Here is a 20544-nt window from a genome sequence, read left to right as displayed (position 1 = left end):
CAAAGTATTTCTGTAGTTACTTTATCAAAAACAAAAACCACACAGACAAAACAACCACACAGCTYGTGTGTGCTGAAAGACATTATCCTATGGCATGTCAAGCTTGCAAACTCGGGAGTCAAAGCAGACTGCCTTTCAGAGTTCATTAATAAAACAGCATTCATGCATTCTCATACAAAAAAAAAAAAAGTGTATCTATTACATAGCAGATTAAGTTGGCTCCCTTACCTGAGGAATGGCTCTGGAACAGCTTCTCCATGTGTATAACATGACGGCGTATTCCTGACCCTCTTCTAACATTTCATTCTGTAAGACAGACACCCAGCATAACCAGGCACTGCATCACCCAAGGAGGATGAAACCCAAAGCCGCCCATCCTTCCAAGCAATTCTGCTTCTCTTCGGGAAATGTTTGCGTATGAACACATACATATGGTAAATGAAATGAAGTATCATACTGCATCTATGTAAGATTATTTATTATTACCATAGTACCTGGGCATATTTGGCATATTATTTGTATTAAACTAACATCTGAGAGCACTTACTGAAACACAGATGGCTGTAATCCAGCAACTAAAAATAAACAATAAACAATAAACAATAACAACAATAAATCCATCTATTCTCAGTCATGTGTTTTAGCCACCAGTGTAGTTCTGAGAGAATTCACATCACCATCTTCATACTACTTGATCCAACGAGCACTTATCAGAACACTAATCAACAATTTCAGCAATTACACCTGCCTAATAACAAAAAAAAACCACACCATTATCTGTCTGGAGTGAATCATCTTTTGCTTCATTCTTTCCATGCCAAATAAAAGGCACTAAGATTTATACATAAAACCGCTACTTTGGAAAAAKATTAGATATTTTACCTTCCAGAGTTGTTTAAGAATAAGAAAAAAGGAAAAGAACAATGGGGCATGGGTGGATTTCTGGAAACGAAGCCAGCACACACTGCAACATGGTCTTTTAGTCGTCAGGAAAGAGGGCAAACAACATCCCAACAACATCAACAACAACAAAGACCACAGGCCACCGGGTAATTTTAACAACAGACCTGGTGCACACTCAGGTAATGTGTGAGTGGCAYCTAATCTCGTGTTCAACCTGTTCTTATAATAAAACACACAGAGCTGCATCCCTCTGCTTTTATTCCAGTTGACAGAAAAGTAAACACCTGAACATCTACTTACCATGCTGGAATGCACTGTAGCTTGCTCAATATATCTCGCAATGCCAGTGACAAATGCATTTCTGTCTTCAAAGTTAGTGTTGAAGTTTGGCTACAAAGAAAGCAAAATGTAGAGTTAAATTCTTTGTAGGGAAGAAAAAACTATATATACTGTAAATATATATTGGAATATATATATAGATATATATATTCCTTATATATATATATAAGAGGTTGGAAGAGCACAACCTCTTCTTCCTAACAGCAATGGGACCTGCCAAAACTCTTCTCCATGGTGACAACATACCTGGTAAAGCAGAGATGATGGTGGGGGTTCAATACATGGTTGCTGGTCTGGCAATGGCAGTTCTTCCAAAAGGTCCACATTGGACAAGGCATCCTCTAGTGTTACTTGAGCAGTCATTTTGTATCTGTGGTTAAAAGTACATATAGGTATATATACAAAGGTGCAAAGATTGCCATACAAGCTTTCTGGTTAAACTAAAAGGGAAGTTATTCTGTGGTCTTCTTCAGTTGCAAGGAATGGAGAAAAAGTTCCGCAACAAGCACAATTTTACAACTTTCCAGTAAAATAGGAGTTTTGTCCTAACAAGGTCTTCAAATCTTTTTCCAAAATATCTTTGCAAATACCATTACTAGCCCATCTACAGGACCCAGCTAAGATCTGGTTGTCAACCAGCTCTTCTGTGGTCCAATGTTTCCTATAGTACATTATCCAGACCTGCTTTGAGTAGCTAGTGATAGAGAGGCCCAGAAAACTTCCCGGCCACGGCGAGCCTGAGACAGTGCAGTGCAGTCTAGAGCCAAGAAGGGCAATGAGAAATTTTAGGAGGAAATCCCAGGGGAAAAAATAGCAACTTAACAGTCTCCTTATATATAATGCTCCGCGAGGTGCAGTCAGGAAGCTGGGGAAGCTTCACCCCCGCTCTTATCACAGCGCCTCTAACCCAGTCACTAGCTTTCCTTCTTCCCCTAGGGCTTCACAAGTCACCACGAGGTGGCTGTAGGGGTCAAGCAGCCAGGCACAGGCCCAAGGTGCCCTGACCCACAGCCCTCCAGTGCCTGGGCTCTACAGTCCCCCCCAGAGGCCATGGGCAGGTGGAGCTGGTGCGGAGACGCCCTTGTGCGCGCAACAGCGTTAGCCTCAAGGCAGCAGCAGTGCACAAATGAAAAGCAAAGCAAACGAGGAAAATTCATGGAGTTGCTTAGCTGGGAAACACCCTCTGTGGGTGACGAACAGAGAAAACAAGGAAGGTATCAGCCATAGGGAGAAGAGGCAAGCCCAAAGGCTGCGGGCTGCTGGCTAACCCATCTCCCTCCCTACCACAGAATCACCGAAACACAGGATGGTTGAGGTCAGAAGGGACCTCTAGAGATCATCCAGTCCAACCCCCCTGCTCCAGCAGGGACACCCAGAGCACGGGGCACAGGGCGGCATCCAGGCGGGTTTGGAAGACCTCCAGAGAAGGAGACTCCACAGCCTCCCTGGGCAGCCTGTGCCAGGTCTTTGCTACCCTCACAGTGAAGAAGTTCTTCCTCACGTGGATTAATTTATACCCATTACCCCTTGTCCTGTCACTGGCCACCACTAAGAAGAGTTTGGCCCCTTCCTCCCTACATTCTCCCTCCATGTACTTATACGTGCTGGTCGGATCCCCTCTCAGCCTTCTCTCCTCATACAAGAGATGTTCCAGTCCCTTAATCATCTTGGCTGGATGGGAGCAGCACAGACACAGCACGTGCCAACACGCCAACAACTTCAAACATCAACCACCAGAAAGAAAAATCCACGGGCCTGTCACTCCCGGGGACAGCAGTCCAAAACTCGCTTCAGCTCCGGCCCATGAGGCTCCAGCCAGGTTACCCCGTAGGGAGGGATCACCCGGATCACACAGTGCCCATCCCTGCTGAGGAGCGGAGGAGGCCGGGCCTGAGCGGAGCTGCCCGGAGCCTCCAGGCGCCTCTGGCCCCGCAGCGGCCCACCTCAGGGTCCATCCCCGCTGCAGGCAGCCACGGGTCTGCCCACGGGAACCTCCGCCCACACGTAAGCAAGCGCCAAAAGTCCCATGTTCAGGCAAGAAGCCTGCCAGTAAGCCAAACTCTAACAGTTTTTGTCCTAAAGGAATGGGGGCGGAGTTTATAAGAAGCCAGGCTATTTCAAATAAATATTTTAATTTTTCTTCAAAGCATCTAAAGACCCAGCTTTAACTAAGGGAACACTGTATTTGGCTTAATTTAACAGAGAAGTTTCATCTGACTCAAAACTTTTTCTCCTCTTGGTTCCACTGTGAAAATCCCAGAACGGTTGAGGCTGGAAGGGACCTCTGGAGATCACCAGAGATCGATCCAACCCCTCTGCTCCAGCAGGGACACCGGGAGCATGGAGCACAGGGTCATGGCCAGGGGGGTTCCGAGCATCTCCGGACAGGAGACTCCCCAACACAGAGGAATCCGGCTGCCCAGCTGCACTTGGGCCCGCTGATGGTGGGAGCACCAGCCACGGGCTCTGCCCCATCCCGTGGTCAGGGCAGGAGAACGGCCCAAAACTGCACCGGGGACAACAGGGACGTGCTACACATGGCCACTTGGCCCAAAAAAACCCACAGTGAGAAAGGGCTGCCCATGCTACACCAAAAGTTACTGTATGTATCCCCGCCTGTGGAGGCTGTCAGTGCAGAGCAGAAAGTAACACCTCCCTCTCCCAAATCCCCAGAGCCTCATTCGCGGCTTTTTTCCTGTGGTTATTCTTCAGAATTTTCTGTTTTCAAATTTACAGGCAATGGACTACCTGTGGATTTATTTTGTTTGCTTTTAGTAAGAGATATTAGAAAATTACTTTAAAGAACAGAAAGCAAAACACAAGCAAAGCCAAAATCCAATCTTACTTACACTGTGATCAACAAAACAGGGCACTTCTGAGAAGCTCCTTTTACCAGGATAGACACAGAAGGAAAGCAAACAAAAAAGTGGAGCTTCCTGCTGCAATAAGAAATGGGGAAGGCACCTCAAGCCCCCTCAGCATGGTCAGTGTGTTTGAACCAGGACAACACAAACAATCGGGCTCAGGCTGTTAAAAGAAAAAGGAAAAAAAAGGCTTTATTGTTTTAAGATTGCTGACAGCTTCACTTTGTGACTTTGCCAGACGCACTGAAATGCCTGCTGTCACTTTGGCCAAGCGATCCCTCGTTCGGCTCCATTCTGCGGATTTTTATTTTATTGCCAGGYAAGAGGAACGGGGCTCCTTCCTGCCTAGCTTTAAATGTGCCTGCAAACGTCGCGAGGGGGCGGCTCGCAGGTCCCTTCGTGGCCTGTGGGGTGGCCAGGRCTGACAAGGAGCGGAGCTGCCCCACGGCGCTGCCCCATGGCAGCCACCAGGCCTGGTGCCGCGGCCACATCACAGCAGCACGCTGCCTGAGCTGCACTGGCCCCTCAGGCACAAGCCATGGGACCAGGACAGAGGAGATCGTCTTGGAGTCTTCTTTTTCCTCTTTCGTTGTTGCTAACAAACCCAGCTCCAAAAGACACAGGCTGTTTCTGGTGAACAAAGGTGGAAGATGGAAAAAAAAAAAAAAAAAAACTTTTTATTTCCCTATGTTTCAGAAAAACATAAAGCTCAAACTCCCAAGATACCAAGTTGGATGTCTCTGCTTCTTCAGGACGCCCAGAGCTCACTCGATGAGGTCATGCGGCTGCAATTGCCAGGCAAAGGTGCTGATACTTCAGCAGACTCCCTCTTGACAGAGAGCACAGGAAGCTTCAAAGAGCCCCTTTAAAAATCCAGAAGCCACAGGATGATTGTCAGTTTACCTGAACAGGGGCAGATTAAAAAGCCCTAGTTGCTATAATGGAGTAATTACCAGTGTGAGGGAGTAAACGTGCCCTAACTGCGAGAATTACTTTCTCCTCAATCCATTTGAGGTCATGTATCGAGTTCTACAGCTGTCTGAGATCCTCAAGGACAGATATCCTCAYGCCAAAGACATGCAAGAACTACTTTTTAAATACTCCCCCCCCCCCTTATTTTTCTTTTGGTCATTTTTGTATCCTGACATCATCAATACAGCCCTAAAGTCCAAGTGCCTTCCAAGAACAGGTTTTCCTAGATGTAAGCAGTGAAAACCCATTAAAAGCCATTCGGTGCCTCACCTCCCTTGCAGGATGAGAGAGAGGATGGACTTGCCTTACACATGATACAATCAGAAAGGAGCACCCAGCTTCCYAGGCAAAAGACAGCAGCGAGCGTGCACTGATTTTCAGCTCCTATAAGAGCTTTTTCTGAATGTCAAAGCCAACAGCCAAGAAATCTGTGTGTCCTGCACGGACGAGCTTCAGTTTTGTGCTGCMAAGTCCCATGGGACCCAAGAATCCGCTCTATGAATCCCAGGTTTTATCCCAGAGGTTTTAGGGAAACTTTAGGGTATGTTATGTCAGCATGGTTATTAGCTGGCMTATGTTAGTGGCCAGTTAGGCAACCAGGTTAAATTAGGATGTTCCTCTTTTCCCTCCTTTTTAAAGGAGACAAGCACTGGACCAGCCTGACCTGCTGCCCCTACAACATTTTAGCCACAAGAAAACCAAATCAAAGTAAGGCCCCAGCCCTCGAAGCTCCTTCAGTTTTACCTACATTCTCACCTACCTGCACAGCCGACCTATGACTGGAGCACAGCAGAGACATCAACACCTCTCCCARTGACTCCTTGAGGCTCTGTAACTTGGGACAAACACCCGGACACCTTTTCAGAACAACCCGGTGTCCTCCTTGGCCGCCACGCACGAGGGTGGCACGAACACACCGCCCTGTCCACAGCATCACCCTGGTGTTCAGAGGAGACAACGGGGGCCAAGCCCTAGCAGGGAGCCCCTGTCCCCACATCTCCCTGCTCACAGACCCATGTGGAAGGCTCTCCAGAACAGCTATGCTCCCAAGCCCAARGCATCCAAGGCAGGAGAGCTACGCTCCCGAGCCCAAGGCATCAGAAAATGCCCCGCATGCTACAGCTCTGTCCTTGGAAGCCACCTGAGGCTTCGGGCTATTTGTAAAAAAGGGAAGAGGGGCATCTTCACRAAGGGTAAGTGACAAGAAAAACACCCTGTGGGCAGAACAAACCAGAACAGAGGCAAGACACAAATAAAAATAACRGCGACAAGGCCTGGGAAAGCAGAGGGAAAAAAAATACCATTAATTTCAAAATTACTGTGGAAGACAGAGCTCTCAGCTTTCAGCTCTCAGGGTCAAAGCTTAAAATTATTCTCAAAATAAGGAATTAAGAAATTTCTGAATTTTAAAGATTTCTTGCAGTGACAGACTTAAGCAGGTTGAATTATTTATCGAAAAACATCTAAAGACAACACAGGCATAGTCTATAAATAACTGAAACAGGAAAATGCGAGATGAGAGGAGATAGTGTGCGAATTGCAGAAGCAGCCAAAAATCTGGCAGAAGTAAACTGCAGCTAGCAAGCAAGCCTGAAGCAAAGCGTGTAAAGCAAATGAACTTAGGTAACTGCAGGCTTCTCAACCCTTTTTTAAAATGCAGAAATTCCCAGGCGGTTCCTCTTTAGCCTCTGCACAAACCATTTGCTCGAGCCTGGCTCAAAAATGGCCTCCGACTGCCTTAAGAATCTGTGGGGCTGAACTCTGTAATTCTCCTTGTGTTGTGTAATTCCCCTTGTGTGACAAATCACACTGATTCGTCACGTGAAAAGTTCACACTAGAATAGCTGGGCTCGATACTTTCTACTTAGAGACAAAAAAAAAAGATTTCTTACAGTGGGGAGTGAGGGTGCCAGAGCCCTGGAACAGGCTGCCCAGGGAGGCTGTGGAGTCTCCTTCTCTGGAGATCTTCCAAACCTGCCTGGATGCCGCCGTGTGCCCMGTGCTCTGGGTGTCCCTGCTGGAGCAAGGGGTTGGACTGGATGATCTCCAGGGGTCCCTTCCAACCCCAGCCATTCTGAGGGGGGCACTATCAGATGAAGTGGTATGGCTCTGTCAAACAGGGTCAGAAGAGATGGAGATGATATCTTGCAACCATAGAAGACTTTAAAAAGTAAATCAAAAATTACCTTAGTTATGCAGGGATAGACTGAAAAGCAGCTCCTTAGAGAGGCACGTGTACACTTAAACTCTATGCAAATTTGCACTGCCCTCTGGATTAGACTTTCCAAGTTCAGACTCGCACAAAAACAGGTTGCATTATTCAATCCTTTGGTCAAAAGCCTAACACAGCCTGCCAGCCCGGCCCCAAGCTCCTCGGGCACCAGGTTCACCAGCGCTTTAAACACACGTGCTAAAAAACAAACCCASAAGGGCTCCCAAGCGCTTGAAAGCGCAGAGAACTTCACTTGTTCAATCACGAGTTCCAAACGTAAAAGCAGCATAAATTCATTAAAACTGCAGATAATTATACTTCCCATTAGGAGAGCAGAGGCAGCACCACAGCATACCCTGCGTCTCAGACGTGCCATGGGAGCATTGCTCTTTACACAAGCTCTTAAATCCATGTCCTTTTCCATAAATCCGAAAGGCGTAACACCCCCTCCCAAGAGCATGAGGAGACAGCTCAGGAAAGCAGAGATGTTGGGGGATATTCAAGGCATTGCTTCTGATACATTGTACCTTACCTAACCCAAAAAGTCTCAAGATCCCAAGAAAGATCCCAAACCCTGAAATTTGTAGGGGAAAATATTATTTTTTACCTTAAAAAAATAAAAACACCAAAGTCTGAGTTATTTGTGCTTAAATGACTTATCAAAGTACTACCTGATGACAAGAGCTCTGGAATTCTGTATTACTTTGCAGAGGGGAGCASAGTTTCATCTGGCTGAAAACAGGTGTTGGGAGGGGTTGCCCTGGGCACATTTTTATTCCATTTTTTAAATGGATGCATTTGATCCCCAAGTGTTTGGGCACGTCTCCAGGCTCTAAACAAGGCAAAGAGGAAATCTCTCAGGGTTTTAAATAGCACTTCCTCTGACACTGGCTCGCTTCTTTTGGACGTTTACAAAAGCATCTTTGGATTTTAAATGAAGCAAGAACCCCAAAGCTATTACCCCACTTTACAGGGCAGGATACGATGATGAAAATCAAGAAATTTTAGCTGGCAGCAAATAAAGAAGAGGAAGAGAAGCCTTCACAGAGGAGGAACAAGTATGTTCCGCAGTCCGCCCATGGCAGGAGAGAAATTAAATCAGGGATAAACTTCAACAGCTGGCTGCAAGCCCTGCTGAGCTGGGGTCTAGGGGACCAAGGCCAGCAAATGCTGCGGGAATTAACAGCATTCTCACTGGAACAGGCCTGGGCTGCTCAGCAGAGGGACTCTGGGTTGTTGGGAAGTTAAGCCCCTTCCCTACAGCAACACGACATTTTCCATGTTTCTCCTGCTCCACTGTGTCATTCCCCTAGGTTACTGGCTTGGAGAAAATAAATAAATCGAAGTGTGTTATTTTTGTTTTCTGTGAAGAATTTGTTGGTGCAACATTCCTTTTAAYGCTCCTACCTGGTAATGCAGCCAAACTGCTGGGACTGCAGCACAAAAGGCTCTCACGGGGGCCAGGGCTGAAAAAAGGAGGAGATTTTCCCTTCAAAGAAGAGAACAGCAGTGACTGCAACAGTCAGTGCTCGTCCAAACCTCCAGAGCTCCCTCAAACATTCACTTAAGCCTAATTTCCATTCCGCTCTAATTTAATTAAACCTCAGCAGCCCCAGCTCATCCATGACCTGCCTATCAACTCAGGCTGAGCTGACAGCTCTCCAACAAAACAGGAACGCGGGTGCTTTGGAGTACAGTAACACGCTGGATATTCTCAGTGTGAATGCTCTTTTCCCGGGCCTTGGGTGACAGAGCCTGTCTTCCTGAAAACAGGATTAACATAACCCGTTCTTTTCAGGATTTACGCTTTTCCCAGTTTCCAGGCAACAGATCGGCACATGCTGAAACAACAAAGAAAAAACTGTTCCTCACATCTTCTATCAGCCTACGTGATTAAAGTAAAAGGCAGAAGAAAGCAGAGAGCAGCTGGCAGCCCCCTGTGCGACACAAGTGACAGGCAGTGCAGCCTTCAGGAACTGGCCTGCGATTGTAACGGAGAGGCTCCGTCGGAGGTGCGAGAGGGAGAACCCAAAACTGCAGCACTCAACTACTCGTCCCAAGGCGCAGCCTTGCGAAGCCCTGGGAATAGCTACATAATGGGGAAAAAAGAACGTTTAGGGTTAGACTGCTGGGGGTATCAGGGCCTTGGCCCTGCCGTGAGAGCAGCAGACTCTTCCATGGGCAAAGCCGCAGGCTCGGGAAGCAGACAGGGACCTGAAGGAGAGTGTGGGGCGAAGGCAGCTCCCCGGCCCCACATGCTCCATGTTCAGCCACACATGGATTTCCCACAGGACATGGATTTCTCTCATAATTCCTCTTCATTGCCATCAGCCGACATTTCTAGCTAGCCATTTTCTGCCCGCAGCAGGTAAGTGTCCTACCAAAGATGGCTGTTTACACAAGACAGGCACATTGTCTTCCAACGCGCAGCGCCTCCCACACGAGCACCCGCCAAGGCTCACAGCCTCGGCGGCGCGGCCATTTTACCTCCTCCAGCGGAGGTTTGGGGCACCGTGGGATACCCAAGCCCCCAAGCTCCGCTTTCCCAGCCCATCCCGGCCGTTCCCTCCCTCCGGCAGCGTCCTGGTGCTCCGGGGGATGTGGCTATCGAGGGCGCCTCGCTGAGGTAACGTGCGAGTGGCACATGGCCATGCCACCCCCGAGCCGAGCGCCCGGCTCCACCGCAGCTCCCTGCTCGCCTTCCAGAACYTTCTCCTGCACCGCGAGGCTGCGTATCCCACCGCCACCCCAATGGGTCAGGATGCCTGCGCTGAGACTGCAGAGACGAGCTGGGACAAAGGGTTGTTTCCCAACAGACACACTGCTTTTGGGGAGTTTCCGCAGGCAGCTCCTCRAGGGAGCCATTGCGGTGGCACCGCAGAAGCTCGTCACCAAAACGCCCAATCCGAGGGAATCCCACGCGTGCCAACAAGGAGGGAGAGTCGGTAACTGCAGCCGAGGCGGCAGGACACAACTGTCCCCATGGGCAGTGGCACTCCAAGAATTTGGAGGGGGCATTTTGTTCATCAAATCCATACAGCTAAGCTCGAAGCCGAAGTTGCAGAGCCCCCATGTCCAAAGGATCTGCTCTTGGCAGGGCCTGATGGCTGGGGCACTTCACATCGCCATGAACTTATTTATGCAGAATTTGTTTCCATTTTAATTATTGAAATTCATAGTTCAATTTAATTCAACGTTATTTCAATCAAAAAATGATGCATCCGTGTACACGCTCCCAAGCAGCAGTATAGGGTGGGAAAAGCATCGGTCTCTCACCTTACAGATTAAGCAGAGAGACTGAGAGAACAACCAAATTCTGGCATCCTTACACTTCAATCCAACAAGAGTAATACCCCGCCATGCTTTAGATACAACATTTATTTAGTCAGGGGGATTCAAGTTACAGTCTGATTTAAAATAAAAAAGGAAGCGTCAGATTTTTGTCCCGGGGTGTGGCACGGGCCCTTCCCAGCAAKCGCTCCAGGTGCTGCCCACCGGCTCAGCTGAGAAGTCCAGGGAGGAGAAAAACGAAATAAACTGCTTTTAGCAGCACATTCAGCTTTCTTTTTCCTCCAAATGAGCTCACGAGCTGCAATGCCTTATCCTTTCATTTTTGGACATTAAATGGAAATATGCAACTTCACTGAAAATTCATCAGTATCTTTTCTTCTGACACCACCTGACAAGTATCCACATCTGCGCAGCCCGGGCAACGTTTCATGCCAGTTTACCTGAACTTGACACTCAGAACACAATACCCAGCACACTCCCCTTCTCAAGTTAATTCATGCCAGTGAATCCAGCCTTAGAGCTACACTCTTTGGCATAAAGCAAAGGCATAAGGCAATTTCAGGTTTACAGCACCAATTATACCACTATTGTTTTTTCCTTAATATTCTATTCATTCAGAAGAGCTCTGCAGAGGTGCGACATTGCTAACCGTTTGCAGAAACACCGTCACATTGCAAGCAAAAGCTACCCGCTGTCCAACATCTTAGGTTGCCTTTTGGGGAAGGGCAAAAGCCATTTTTGCTCCAAACCAGCAATACTAAAAGTCAAAATATTTGACTAAATATTATATATATATCTTTTTGGTACTAAGTTGGTCTGTAAATCAAAAGTTCCTTTTAAGCGCAGACATARCAGCAGTTTGACTGATTGGTTTATTTCCCTCCAAAGGGCGTCACGCTCCCAAGAGATTCCTGCTCCAAGGGGGCTCCCCGAGAGAGGGAAAGGGGACAGTCACCTCCGGCCAGGGGGCTGGGACAGCTGGACCCTCTGGCCCCCTCTGCACTCACCTCCATGGCACAAAAAAAGTCAAAATCACCTCCCTGCCACGGACCTTTCCCAGGGAGGCTGCACAGCCCTAAAACCACTTGTTATTCAGCTGACGCTGAGKCCAGGACATGGGTGAACTTGCGCCACTGAGGGGTTTTTCTACCGAGATGACAAATAGGACAAGCCTTTGTACCGTAACAACAACAACAACTCTTTGTGCCGTGTCCACTTTTACCACCACCCTGCTTTGTTTTTCCAGCTAGCAGAAGCCTGAAACTGTCACGTTTCCTCCCAAAAACATCGAGCTGTCTGAAGACAAGATCTTTTCTGCAATATAAACACTTACAAACACGCACGTATTTATAACACAAGCGAACAGCTCAAAGAGAAAGAGAAAATCCTTTAAGACCTGGAAAAAAAAAAAAAGAGCTTTGGGTTTTCCTGTGGGCGTACTTAAGAAAGATAAGAATCAACTACCCAAAAGCTGAGTTATAACATCTCTTGGTGCCAACAGACAGAAAGATTATCGGCCAGTGTGCACCTTCTGCCTTCCCCAAGCAAGCTGCATCAGGGCCTCACATGTTCCTTTTACCACTCGATACACGGAGCCAGTGGCTTCCCACAAATTCCCTCAAAGCAGGCAGACCAAGGCACACTCTCACCTCCCCACCACACGCACACCTGCACTACTGGGTCAGAGCCACGTCCGTGCACCAGAGTGATGTACACGGCTTTAGAGTATTTCTTATGTATTCCAATAGCAACGCAGCAAAACACTAACAAACCCACTGAGAGAATGAGCTAATGCAGATTGTCAGAGGTCGCTTAGAACGTGTCACAAATACCAGAAGTTTTGAAATTTGTTTTCTCTCCTACTTGCTCCTAAGCCAACGTAAAACTGAGGGCATCTGTTTCAGTGACTCACACTCCTGAGCTCGTGCATTTATATATTATTCATCTGAACCATTTCACTTGACATTTGCACTTAGCTCAGGTCAAGCTCCTCCAGCACCCCTTCTAGGAAAACCAGCCCCCCACAGCTTGCTCCAGGAATAATCACCCCCTCATCTGGAACTTGCCATGACCACAGCTATTTAAAAATAAATATATATAAATAAACAATAAAAATCTGGAAACTCGCACTATCACAGTGCCAGGAGAAGTCAAATCCATCTGACTTCTGGTTCACTGCGGTGTAACAGGCTTATCTGACATCAAAGTTTGCTTTACCTGGTGGTAGAGGAAGGAAACCGCATTAAGAATCTACCCTCAAAGCACGTAACGATGACTGCAAAATCAAACTGCCTGCATTCCAACAAATGTACATCTGGGTATTATCCTAAAACCGCTTTTCTCTCGTGTAGCACTGCAAGCGACCCTAGCAGCTTTGGGGCAAAGAACGAACAAAACCAAATCGGAGAAAAAAGGGAACTTTGTGAAGGGTTTCGGTCTCACATAACTCCGTAACCCCAATCCAGTTGCTTGAAAGTTCCCATCCTTCAAGTAAGGCTTACTGCGAATTTCTTTAAAAGTTTTAAGAAATGAAACAAAAAGAAAAAAAAAAAACACAGAAACATCTCATTTCTGAAAACAGAGTTCTTAGAAGATCACAAATCATGTCTGAGTGAGTTGAAGTCACCTTCCAACCCCCCTTCTCTCAGAATGAATAAAGGAACAAAACATTAACCTGAGTAAATCACACAATCCTTAACATAAACATACAGCTGCAATCTGTCCATTCTTCTATTATATTTTAAAGACAATGTCAAGAGAGCATGCAGACCCAAGCCCAGAGGCGAGTTTCCACCTCAAGAAAGCCAAGAAAAAACAAGAGTTTTGTTACAGATGCTTTTGATATTACACATGCACGAATCTACCAACTTCTGCAAAGCCAAAGAGTCAAGGGCTGAGAAATGGAAAGCTTGGATTGCTTGCGGAACATTCATTTTCTTTCAGTACAAATCTCCGTGCAGTCCCACGGGGCAGACAGTGCCCCAGAGGCTCTGCCACCCGTGCCGAGCGCACGGCTCTCCCTGCTTCCCTCTCGTGATCGTGACCCTCAGCAGCAGCTGCCGAGCCCAAGGTCAGCAAACAAAACACACAAGGTCTTAACTCGTCCTCAGCATGGGAATTCTGCCCGTTTTCCTTAAGATTCTGGGCTGCTGCTTCCTTCCAAGTAATAGTAGCCACAATAATAACGTAGGTCTAACAATAAGAAAATCACAAAGTACTACRGAGATATTGTATCAACTGCATCCCTGTCCTTACAGGAAAAAATCCAAGTTGCTTTTAKAGAGAAATATTGCTGGAAACTTGTCAGCAGACAAGATGAGTGAGCTTTAACACTGCAATTAAGTCTTTCCGACTGTGCCCCAGATTTTCCAAAAKTCATTTGCAAATACAGCCAGGGAAGCAGGGGCTGCCTGTACCAGCCAGACCTCCCAGGCAAGTTTGCCGAGAAGGCTTGGAGAGCCTTTTATTCCAAAGATCAGAGGAACTCTGCATTAAAACAAAGACAGTTATTAAAAGGGCCAACGCAGGAGTCAGATCAATCCATAAGCAGTCCGGACATCGTCACGAGGGCTGGCAATGAAAGCACAACCATACTGCTCAGAGCCACTCTGCCTCAACACAAAGCGGTTTGTAAATCTGAAACTAATATAGCCACAAACCAAAGATCATGAAATTTTTGTGTCACAGTGTTGCTASAAGTTCCCACATGGAAAACACACCAACCAGTAACTCCATGCGCATAAGCTGTCGRTAAGGTTACTGTCATACAGCTCTGGCAAGCAAGGAAATGAAATGCAGCGAGGGCTAGAGATGCTCATCAGAGAACTAAACTCTACCAGATTATGGCAAAGCCTTGTCAGACCTGGTAATTGAGGGGAAATTCTCAGACACTCTCCAATACTTGTGTGTGAGCAACCACCGCAGGCAGCTCCGCTCCGAGCCCCGGGAATGGCTTCTTCCCAACATCTCTCCCGGAGACACCGACAGCAATTTACATGTCTGAACAGCACGCAAAGCTGCCATCAAAGGGCGCAGGGATTAAAGGGAAGGCAGCGAAGGCCGGAGAGGTAAAAGCTACTCGCAGACTTCCCGAGGAGCTACAGAACCGCTCGGAAGCCGCCTCGGCGCCGCCCTGGTTGCTCATCACGGACACACGCACAAGAGAGAGGGATTCCAGGGCGCCTGCCGCGGAATTAGGCGCTTGTGCTGTTGCTCTCRCTTCAGCCTAATTATTCTAATTAGGGAGCATCCGCCTTCCTCAAGAGTCCTGCTCTGGTTGCACACAGATGCCTGGCTGCCACGGAGCAGCGGGACACGTTGGCATGTGGATCTGTCCTTGCCATCTGCACCCAACTCCAGCAGCGCAAAGGAAGATGCGGGCGCTGCACGAGAGGCCGAGCAACAACCCCGCACAGCGCGCGGGCCTCCGACGGAGGCCAGGGAGGCTGTGGAGKCTCCTTCTCTGGAGACTTTCCCAACCCGCCTGGATGCCGCCCTGTGTCCCGTGCTCCGGGTGTCCCTGCTGGAGCAGGGGGTTGGACTGGGTGATCTCCAGAGGTCCCTTCCAGCCTCAGCSATTCCGTGATTCTGTGATTCCAAATGCTCTTCCGGGACGCTCCCTGTACGGGTTTACAAGCCTTTCCGCCTGTCCCCGAAGCGGCCACCGGCAGGTCCTCTGTCGCTATCCTGCAGCGCAGGGTGGATCTATACATGTGCACGTTTACGTGCACATATACACCGCACACACACACAGCGCACATAATATGCGCATAGGGCACACAGCACTCACRTATATATATACACATAATATATAATAAGTATATATATAATATACATATGCAATAATAATAATAATATATATATATATACAGGCAGCTATCTCTGTTGATGTCCGCATGGCACGCGGCAGCCAGCGGCACGAGCCGCCCCGCTGCGGCCCCCAGCGCAAGGGACACGTTCCCGCCGCCTCCAAGGAAGGCGCCAGCAGCTCGGCCGCCGCTCCCACGGGGAGGACGGGCTGGCTTTACTGTAACCGAACAACACAACAAGGGGCGCCCCGCCGCTGCGCTGCGCCCCGCGGGCCCAACCGCGCAGCGCCGCGCCCGCCGCCGGGAGGACCGGGAGGCCCCGCTCGCACCGGCCCGGCCCGGCCCGCCGCTCACCCGCTGTGCGGCGCCTCCCGGTTGCGCCGAGGAGGGGGTTCGGCCCGGTTCAGCCCGGCTCGGTTCGGTTCGGTTCGGTTCGGCCCGGCTCGGCCCGGCCCGACGGGCGGCTGCGCTGCCTGGGCCGCGCCTGCCCGGGAGTTTCCTGCCTGAGTCACAGGCCGGGAGCCGCGCGGGAAACTCCCTTCCTGCCGCTCCAGCTCCTCCTCCCGCCGCGCATCCCAAACCTGCCGCGCGGCCCCGCCCCGCGGCCCCGCCCCTCCCTGGCCCCGCCCCCGCGGGCCCGCCCCTCCCTGGCCCTGCCCCGGCCCCGCCCCGCGGTCCCGCCCCTCCCTGGCCCCGCGGTCCCGCCCGGCGCTCCCGCTCCTAAGCCCCCGGCCTTTCCCTTCCCTTCCCGTCGCCTTTTTTCCCCACACTTTCTATTTTTTTTTATTTTGCCCTTTTTTATTTTTCCTTACTTTTTCTCCCCTTTTTACTCCTTTTTGATATTTTCTCCTTGTTTTATTTTATATCTTCCTCCTTTTTTATTTCCCCTTCTTTTTTATTTTTTCTCCCCCCCTTTATTTTCTCTCTTTTTCCCCCTTCTCTGTAATTCCGTACAGGAGATGCTGGCTGCAGATACAGATGTAAGGAGGCAGCGACTACCCCAGCCCGCCCCTCTCTGCACCGGAGCCTGGGTGTGCCAGGGCCATCTCCTCACCTTGCAGCTCTGGCCTAGAGCCCAATAGAGACCCCAGCCTTAACCCGGGTATGGGGGTTCAGCAGATAAGCCTCCAAAACGGGACTCCTAGACGGTCTCTATATCTTTTCCACAACTGAAATACCGCTGTTAATTGAAACTTGAAACAAAAAAACAAGCTCATTTCACTCCTAACCTCTGCCAAATTTCATTTTTCTGACACAGTATCACATGCATGTTGCATATCTTGAAATGTACTTGCCCTTTTCACATTTTATTTCACACCATCTTTGTTCTATTTCTTCAATCCAGATTCAYCTACTTACACCGTATGGCAAGGAACAAGCTCTTCCTTTATGAACTTTACCGTGGAAACTGGTCCACCCGCTCATCGCCAATAGGTTTCCACAATCATTGCAATAGTTCCCTGCATCATCCAGGGGGTGCAGGCAGCTGAGAACACGGGAAAACTCCAGCTGCGTGGAAGCATCATAAAAGCCTCTTTTATTTTTTTTTCTTCATATTTTAAGTTGCATCCAGCATTTTATCTGGTTTTGAATATCCTCCCTYGCTCATTAGCGACCCACATAATTTTGCTCTAGTAAGCAATTTTATCACTTCTGTGTTCAACAGCAGCTGGAGACACGGTGCTATTAATGCTTCCAAGTGCTGAGAGCACAATGATTATTCCTTTCCTTGATCTATTGCGTTTTTTCCCCAAAGAAATTTCCACTGTATTAAATTTCCTTAAATAGCTTTTTTTTTTTTTTTTTTTTTCCCCTCCCTTTGGTAATAGCACATACAAGAAAACCTTTGGGAAGGGGGATTAAGTTGCTAAACCCACTAATTCTTATGACTTCAGGCACCGCTTTATCCATCTATTCTACCATCGAGAATTTCAACAGCTTGAGGATAATTACAATTTACCCATCGTTTTTCCACAACGCTGTTGCTGCTGTCTCACCACACGGATGATGCAGCTTTTGGGTGCTCTGCAGTTTAGCCCACGGGGTATATGACAAGTTTTGCTTTGAGGACGTGGCTGGTTATTCTCCTCTGTCTGTGCGTGCACATACRAGATGTATTTTGAATACTGAAAAATACTTGGTAGAGAGCGACAGGAGGACTGTCATTATGATTATCATCATCATCTTCAATCAGCCCGTGATTTGGAGATGCTGGCTTTAATCCATGCTAGCATGCAAAACAGAATCAACAACTACTTTTCCTGACAGTATCAGTGGCGTGACACAAAGGTCCTCAGGGACATTAGTTAGATGGAAGGTGACCTAGTGATCAAGTTGAGCATAATCAAGCCATCGCTAGGGAATTCAGGAAAGCTGTGATAAAATACGGCCCAAAGATGGTAGAAGGTTACAGGAAAGAAAGGACAGCAGAGCAGAGAAGATAAAATGATGGAATCGGGCAGGGAAGGGGCTCTCTCTTAGGGCTGCTATGACAGTATGAAGCTAGAGTTAAAGCAACCAAATACATCTGGAGATATGACCAGAGGAAACTGCAACAGCCTCCAACGATGCAGCAGTCTTTCCCAAGTAATTTTAGAACAGACATAGTATCATATCCTGAATATCTGAATCTTTTCTAAAACCACCTAACCAAAACCTTACTTTTAAGTACCCAAACCTGCATTTGCACTTCCACCCATATCTGTGCTGCTTGAAGTTACTGGGAGAATTGAACATGTTTATAATTTCAACTACTTTTTTTCCTCCTTTTTCAAAATTCCCATGCAGGCCTCTTTGTGCCTTAGCACGAAATAGGACAATCTGGCTGCGAACGGGATCTGAACATTTTATCCTCTGTGTGTTTTCATATCACCCAGGGTCAGAATAATCTCTACCTGACTATAAAACTGACTACTTTCTTTCTCTTCCAATAGTTGATCAAAATCTTTCTACCCCTAATCATTTTTTAACTACAAAATATAAATAATTGTTTATTATTTTATACTTTCTGGGTCAGCACAYTTGGGTCAAAGGACATACCATTTCTCATCTAATATCAAAAGGCCAGTCAGTATGTATGTAAGYCACAGCCATGAGTTCAGAAATAAACAAATTGCCCCAAAAAAATCTTTAAATTTATAAAGAAATCTGCCACCTGGTGGGCTCCTTTTAAATATAGTTTTAAATTAGAAGATACCTCTTAAAAATTCACAATGCTCAATTTTAACATGCTCTGCTGAGTACTTTCTTAAGCTTTCCTTTGGTCATACTTGGTCAGTTCAGAAATAAAGACTATGACAAAGCCCACTTAAATCTATTAACACGGGCAATAAATTAACACATGCCAACTTGTTTTTTTTTTTTTCTAACATTGACAAAATTGCTCATTTTAAATCCCATAAATGAGAGAAGTACACACAAGAATTAGGTCTCTTCCATCAAAGAGAAGATGGTCCCAAAGTCGATATTCAAGTAAACTCACGGATAACCCATAAAAATGGTAAATTGAAAACAGGGTAAAAAATGCCCAGAAATAACAGACACAGGACAGAAACCCAGCAGTGACAGTGCTCCGTGAAGAGATCCGGAAATATTACACAGAAATTTGGGTGAATGAATGGCTAAAATACTCCTAAATTCTATCCTCCTTTTTCTGACTAGGCACCAGCTGAAACAGCCGTTCCCAAGGGACGTGGTGAAAAAGCCTCCGTAGCATCACAGGAGACGCACGGCCAAAGAAAGGCTTCTTTCYCCCAAGGCTTCGCGGAAGGAGGGCATAAAATAAAACCCAAGGTATTCAGCAGCTGAGCCTGTCTTCCCCACAGAAAGCCCAGCACCAAGGATGTCCGTGACCGGAATCAGCTCCCGTGCCCAGAGCCAATTTTCCGGTCTGCTTTTGTGTCCGTGGAAGAGCAAACAAGCTCTGGAGCTTGGCTGAGGCCCAGCAYGCAGGAACACACAGCAGTCTCTGCACACACCAGGCAAGGGCAATTCCTAAGCAGGAAACTAGGAAAAACAGCAGCACGGAGCTTGAGCATGRAGTTCCTTCAAGAAAAACCAACAGCCACAAGCTTGGAGGTTCCTAGGAATTAAGTGTTTCGTGAGCAGGATTTTTTTCTCCATCTAGCTAACATTACCTAAAGTGGGTCTATAAAGTGCTGTCATTTCATTAAAGGAGAGGTAATCAGTGCATAAAAGGGAAAAATAATAATACACAACAACCACTTTTTAGATTTTTGGAAGTACCTATAGTACAAAATTTGTATGTACTCAAAAGGTAATGAATTGGTCGAATTACTACTGTTAATAGCAGTCCACTATCACCCAAAGCATCCTTACATTAAGTGATAGTAGAGGATTATATAAAGACAGTATTCTCTAAAACAAAACTTTCTCTCAGTCATCAACAAGGAACATGCTACAGAGCAGTAGAAAATTTCCTAGTACTGAACTTTTTTTTTAAAAAAAAATATTTTTTGTTTTACTGAAAAAGATCTTTAAGTTGGGAAGACCTCCTGGGATCATCAGATCACATGAGAATCCCAACATTCATTTTCACAGAAAGTAATTATTGCTACAGAACTCTAAAAAACAGTTTCAAAATGTTCCCAATGTTTCAAAATGAGCCACAAAATCTCACAGTTGGCAGCAAAATACTCACTTATGTAGCAGACACATTTTGTTCTAGAATGTACGTTCCCAACTACATTTCAGCAGAAAGACACACACAACAGTAGATGCCAATTAGCAAATCTTTTATTTATTCAAATAAATAAGGACTAAATGAGCTAAAATTCTTCTTTTTTTTTCTTTTTAAATGTACGTATACTGATGCCAGAATTACAGAGGAACTTCCATGAGGAAGAGCCATCTCATGTAAACAAGCTTCACATTTACTTCTCTAAACATAAACCCTTTTCTGTATCGTGACCTACCTCCCTGCACAAAATTACTTATTAGAAGCATCCTGGTGAAAGGTCTGAAGTAGGGTCAAGCCACGAACCTCTGAAATATGTCAATAATCCAAGAGTTAAAGTTAATATATTGCACAGTGTGTTCCCAAACCTGCTTAAGCTGCCAAGAGTTAACCAAGAGAATCAGCCGGCATTTGATTACTCCACATCAAAAGTATTTGTATTTTATAGTCTGCAGCAAC

General features: G+C 47.0%; 1 protein-coding gene across 2 annotated transcripts in view; it reads right to left on the bottom strand.

The window, feature by feature from the left end:
- CYFIP1 (cytoplasmic FMR1 interacting protein 1) overlaps positions 1 to 15824 on the bottom strand; it is a 63872-nt gene extending 48048 nt beyond the window's left edge. For both annotated transcript variants that reach the window (XM_026034238.1, XM_026034237.1), the window contains exons 1-4: positions 15744 to 15824; positions 1489 to 1612; positions 1204 to 1293; positions 229 to 306 (exon numbers count right to left, since the gene is read on the bottom strand). In XM_026034238.1, the coding sequence (XP_025890023.1) occupies positions 229 to 306; positions 1204 to 1293; positions 1489 to 1605 (285 nt within the window). In that variant the 5' untranslated portion in view covers positions 1606 to 1612; positions 15744 to 15824. The remainder of the gene's footprint in view (positions 1 to 228; positions 307 to 1203; positions 1294 to 1488; positions 1613 to 15743) is intronic.
- Positions 15825 to 20544: the final 4720 nt, after the last annotated feature.

This window comes from Nothoprocta perdicaria, unplaced genomic scaffold (genome assembly GCF_003342845.1).
Source record: "Nothoprocta perdicaria isolate Ctin4 unplaced genomic scaffold, notPer1 scaffold_140, whole genome shotgun sequence".
Taxonomy (NCBI): domain Eukaryota; kingdom Metazoa; phylum Chordata; class Aves; order Tinamiformes; family Tinamidae; genus Nothoprocta; species Nothoprocta perdicaria.
Note: the sequence above shows the minus strand (reverse complement) of the source record. Positions and strands in the feature narration are given on the sequence as shown.